Here is a 6,000-nt window from a genome sequence, read left to right on the forward strand (position 1 = left end):
AACCAAAAAACATAAAACAAAACAATAGTAGTATATCCGCAAAGTTCCACTGTAGTAAAAGAGGAAGACAAAAACAAAACATATTTTTTTTTTTTTACAAAATGTTTGTTTGATGCCTCAAATTGGTGCGGCAGAGTGACTCACCGTCGGGGTTGTTGGCTGTGGTCAGTAATACCAGGAGGGAGGTCAGAGAGTCTGGTAGATTGCGGAAATATCTCAACCACTCAACGTCAACCTTAGAATCCTGCCCACAAGCACAGACGTGATCAGGGACACAAACTATTCACATAATGTAACATTCGGTATTATGAATGAAGCCTCTTAATATCATGCGTAATCTACATCACTATCACTGTGCAAAAGGTCAAGCAAAATGGACAGAGAATGAAAGTTGACAGTAAAACGAATTGGAAAAAAGAAGAACAGGTGCTTACATACAGGAGAGCTTAGTCCTTAACAGAGGAAACAGGGTTTGAACCTATATATAGAGACAAGAGCAATTGGTGATATTTACACATTTGAAACACTGTATTACTATAATTGTAACCAAGTCTATACTATGTAATTAGGACAAGCAGAGGATTGTATTAATGTCAGTCTGCAGGTGGGTGGGAAGTGATATTTCTACGTCTGGTCATTCCCAGACATTAGTGAACTAGGAGACAAATTAAATCAAGAGCAAATATAAGCCTTTACATTTGGTTAATGAACTATTTTGGTTGGTTGAACGACAATATACAAAGAAAAATGTAAAACATGAAAAACAAGAAGAGCGATCTATAAGAGAATCTAAGTAACTATAATATTGCTCCAAAGTCAGCACCATGTCGGACTTGGAAGCTAGAATACGAGGGTGCCAAAGCAGCTACTTCTGGTAGCCAAAATCTCTCAGATAGTTTTTACTTCCTACTGCAGAGATTAAACGTTAACTACAAAAGGGCACTTTTTCTTTAGAGGTACAACCAGCAAAATAGACCCAAAATTCCAATCTGTGACCATTTGCTAAAAACACTGTAGTAGAGTGATTATAGGACTTAATATCTCCTGCCCACTTCAGCGGTCAGGCTGTAACGAGTCGGTCTACAGCTGGCTTCCGCTGCAGAAATCTATTTTCACTAATCAGCTCAAACACGATGACAGAGTTCGTGACAAAGCGACGGGGCCAGACGTACACAGAGGGTCCACCGGACAAAGATGGCAGGAGCTGTGGGAAACGCAAGACCAATCTACAGTCTACCAGAGGGATTTATAGCAAATAGTCACAGGTGGGGTATAGGGGGTTATATCAAGTTATGTCAAGTTATATTCAGTAAAGACAGAATCTAAGTATTTTAGGTAATTCATAATTGCCGTTATTTAGAGCAGAGATAAATGGCACCAGCAAAACACTAATTAAAATTTAAGGTATTAAGATAGTTTAACCAGCTCTGTACTTAAAATAGGCCAACTTCCTGTCCTTAGATAAGGGGCGCGAGGTCAGCTGGAGCGGTATTAGGTTATCTAGCCCGACAACGTTATCATTAGTGAACTGGTTACCTTTGCATGAGCAAACAGCAGCATACCAAACATGGTAAATAGGCAGAGATGCAAAGCCAGGAGCAGCATCACACTATTGGGAAACAAAGCTACAAATTAGTCTTTGCACAAATCAGACCAGCTGAATAATCATCCCCTGATAACGGAGTTGTGTCCTCCAATAGGATCCATGTACGGTGTAATCACATAGAAGGGAATTGGAAAACAGCCACACAAATTACACCACTGTCACCAAGGGCGGGCATTACATTTCATGCTAGCATGATCCACTTGTCGTTTATACGTAGTTGAAGCAGATTTGTCCGCCTTTAATTAAAATGCTAACACAACCTCCGCCATATTTCCCTCAATTCAGAAGGGACCAACCACATACAAATACCGGGAAGCGGCTGGCCAGCAGCTGTACTAACCCCTGAGCTCAGGAGGAGGGAAGGCTGCAAGTGAAAGCCAGCTCCTGATTGGATGGCCACGGCACTGCCAATCAGAAGCCAGCTATCATTTTTAGCCGTTTCAGGCCCTCCTTCCTATGCTCAGATGATTTGCCAGCAGTGGTGAAAGTACTGGGTGCTTGCTGAATAAAGTAAATGGCAACGGTCACAGAGGAGGGTCTGCCGCCAATGTATTAGGAAGAGGAAGGGGCCTTAGAACAACCTAATCTAAGGTGGAAAAGTCATTTAATAAGCAGGTCTCATTAAATTCCATGACATCACAGATTTTCATACTGTTCCATGCTCAAAATCCTGACTAGAGAACACCAATGTTCCTGTGCTATTGAAACTCCGCTCAACTCACTTTTTTAAAAGGCTCCCAGCAATCTTTGCCACTCAGTTCCTGCAAATTAAATCAGAACTGTATAGCGAAATGGAGCCATGTACGAGCGCTACTGAGACTGAAGACGTGGGGGGAGGGGCAGTCATTCCTGCATCTGTCACCATCCTTGTCTCTCCTACTGGCTTATCTTCCGGCGCCCTCCCAAGGATGGTTCATTGTCTTCAGCCTTTACCATGGGAATTTGTCAAGATTAAAACCTTACTGAATTTTTCTTTCATGTTTTCTATAGGATTCTCTTATATTTTGGGTAGATTTAATAGTATGTCTAATAAAACTGATGGCTGTAAATTGAATTATGAATAGAATATGGACCCCACTTTGAAATTAGGTTTTAAGCTACAGATGAAACGCTTACGTCCTCTTCAAACATCAACCAAAAAACAACCAACAATAAAAGAGCAGCTGTATTCTATTTGGCGGGGGTAACAAAGGTAAGTTCCTTGTGGGTCATATTGTTCACCCACCTGCCCATCTCGGGTAGCGTTCGCTTAATGCACTTCAGAGTCTTTTTCATAAGTGAAGAATTCTGAAGGAGGAAAAACGGCCGCAAAAGCCTCCGGATTCTCACCCCCTGAAAATGGCAAATTAACAAATATTAAAAAAATATTTATACATAAATCCCAGCAGAGTAAAAACAAAGATATTTCCACGTCCGAGATTGGTTTTGTAAAAAACAATAAAATATAAAATCAAGCCGTCTATTAGATTAACCGGATCATTTAGTAAGTGGGGCTAGTGTTCCTTCGCAGTCAGGAGCAGATAACTTGACTTCAGCGGACAAAGCAGCAGATTGGTTTGGAACCTTAGCAGTGGTATCATGGGTGAATGAAGCCGAGGTTTGTGGACAGGGAAAGGACATTGCTTTCACCTAAATGAAGCTGTGCGGCTTAAACGTCAGTTAGTCATTATAGGCTTTCATTGGGTTAATGTATCTCTTAGGTGCAATCCCCTTTTAAATTTAGTATACAGACCAGTGATTGACAACTTGGCATAGCTGGAGGGCCACACGGTAGTCCTCCAGCCTTGAAAAGGGCCACACAGAGGCAGAAGGGAGAACATAGTGCACTCCCCTCTCCTTGGGTACGTTGTGTGACCGCTCTGCACTGTGCAGAGCAGGACACGTGATGCAGAAGTCAGCTGTCCCTGCTCTGCCTCATTCTCTGCTTATTAAGTGGAGACTAAGATCAGGAGCAGGCAGATGGGGGGCTGCAGGTGAAAGCTCAGGGGGCCTCTGGTGGCCCGCCTGTTGCCCACCACTAATACAGACAAATGTACTTCTTTGGCCATAAATAGTTAAATGTTTAATAAACATCCCTTGTAGATGTCAATGACCCCATTGAAACACATGGAAGATACCGAACGTTTATGAAAACTCACACAAAGGAAATAAAGGGGAACAGGTCCACAGCAAACATTTAAGATTGTTCTAGCGCAGATAAATAAAATCAACTGGTTTCTGAGGCAACGGCGCTCTTAAATGTTTCACATAGTATTCTAGAGGGGTTCTACCGCAAGACTGATTTAAACAGACAGGTGGGTATATAAAGAGGCCAACGGAACTGAATAAATCAAAATATTAGACGTAATGATTATGGGCTTATGCCAGGACCAGTGCCGAGCCAGAAACTCCTGTCGTGCAGCGTTTCATGCGATATAAAACGGGAAGTGGGTCAGAGATTTCCTGGATCGCTCTGCAGCAGAGGAGATCTCTCAAATGATAAACGATTTTCAAATAATTTTACAAGGCGAGTTGTGATGATGTAGTTCCAGCTAAAATAATCTAGAATGAGGTTTAACCAAAAATGTATGCTCGTTACCTCTCTACACAGGAAGCACAACGATACCGTCCAATCTACAACCGAAACCAGGAGAGTCAGGATGTAGCACAGAAGCCACTTGTTCTTAATAAACCCGTTCCATCCAATTAAATAGCTCTAAACATAAAAAAAAAAAAAAGAAAGGAAAAGTATGGTATAACATCCTGCAAGTAAGTTGTGATCCAAATCCTTTCACTACCCTTTGATTTAAAAAAAACATACTAGTAGGTCGTTTGGCTGCTATCAAATTGCCCCTAGTCTCTCTCTCTCTCTCTGTCTGTCTGTGTATGTTAGGGAATTTAGACTGTAAGCTCCAGTGGGGCAGGGACTGATGTGAGTGAGTTCTCTGTACAGCGCTGCGGAATTAGTGGCGCTATATAAATAGATGATGATTTCAAATTTTAAAGTAGTGTCTACAATAGGAAAGTTGTAGCGCCTTTAAGGTTTATGTGTTCTAGGCCCCAAATAACCCTTAATCTCTGTAATAAGCTAAAACAATACATTTACTCAAAGAAAGACACACCTATCTGTAATAACATATCAGCAGGTGATTTAAACCATAATTACTGTTACATAGTCACTGCCCTAGATGGATCCAGATTTCCAAACTTCATTCCTACATGCAAAATAAACAATATGCAAATAAGTCACTCACATAGACTCCTGGATAATGTATTTACATGGCAGTACTTTGAATCAATACTCCAACAGGAGAATAGACTTCTACGTGAGCACAAGTGGAGTGGCTTATTTGCATAATGTCCCTAGGTAGTGTAGCCTGGATATCTCCAGATTCTATGGGGCAGATTTATCAAATCATCTAAAAATGAAAAGTGAAGGTGTTGCCCATAGCAACCTGATTCTAACTAACATTTTGCACAATGTACTAGATAAGTAACAGCTAGAATCTGATTGGTTGCTGTGGGCAACACCTCAACTTACCGGTCGGTGGTGGGTAATAAATTGTTTGAAGTTAGATTTCAGTAATTTTTGCTGCTGCACCACTAGTCCCAGCAAGCCTCGGCAGCCCTAAACTGCTTGAGTAAGCTGGCGCTTGTAGAACGCTGCTTGGTCAGGACGTGCAAAAGGCGCTCAGATTGGTTCTTAGTGGCTGAACCCCACGTGGGATTCTGTCCTAATTGAACTATGCTGACAATGTAGCTCATTCTTAAAATTTAGGGCTAGGGCTGCGTGACGTTATGATGGGAGACACCGCGCCACAGGTTTCCTTGTTATAGGGTCACCAGCAGTCTGTCATAGCTTAGTGCCAATTCTGGATTTTTAAGAGGGACCCGCTGTTTGAATAAACAGCCCTAGCAAAAATAAAATGCAAGTAAAAGGAGTGGAATGTGTAACTACCGATAACAAGGTCAGAATTTAAACGTAAAAATGAAAAAAATATAATTAATATATATATATATATATATATATATATATATATATATATATATATATATATATATATATATATATACATATATACATACATATACATACACACACAAAGAGGAACAACAGGAAACTGGAATAAGGAAATGCAATCACATGTTCAAAAAGCACTTAGGCAGCAATTTAGGTAAAAGGAAACAGATTCACAGGTCAGTGTACACAGGAGACCGGATACACCAATTGTCAATGTGTTTTGCACACAATCAATGAAGTGTATCCCATATTACCAGCCTGTCCGACAGCCTCCAGAAGCCCCGTAATGGCAGATATTACCTTTACAGAAAGATCGGCGATGAACAGCAGAAACGTTACACATTCTATGCTTTCCGTCAGTCCACAGGGAGGCTCCCAGGCAGCTTTGCGGTAA

General features: G+C 41.1%; 1 protein-coding gene across 1 annotated transcript in view; it reads right to left on the reverse strand.

Moving 5' to 3' along the window:
- Positions 1-6,000, reverse strand: part of TPCN2 (two pore segment channel 2) — a 38,421-nt gene that overhangs the window by 19,875 nt on the left and 12,546 nt on the right. The window contains exons 5-9 of the mRNA XM_075188294.1: positions 5,907-6,000; positions 4,185-4,301; positions 2,832-2,938; positions 1,537-1,609; positions 145-244 (exon numbers count right to left, since the gene is read on the reverse strand). Coding sequence (XP_075044395.1) covers positions 145-244; positions 1,537-1,609; positions 2,832-2,938; positions 4,185-4,301; positions 5,907-6,000 — 491 coding nt within the window. The remainder of the gene's footprint in view (positions 1-144; positions 245-1,536; positions 1,610-2,831; positions 2,939-4,184; positions 4,302-5,906) is intronic.

This window comes from Mixophyes fleayi, chromosome 10, assembly GCF_038048845.1.
Source record: "Mixophyes fleayi isolate aMixFle1 chromosome 10, aMixFle1.hap1, whole genome shotgun sequence".
Taxonomy (NCBI): domain Eukaryota; kingdom Metazoa; phylum Chordata; class Amphibia; order Anura; family Limnodynastidae; genus Mixophyes; species Mixophyes fleayi.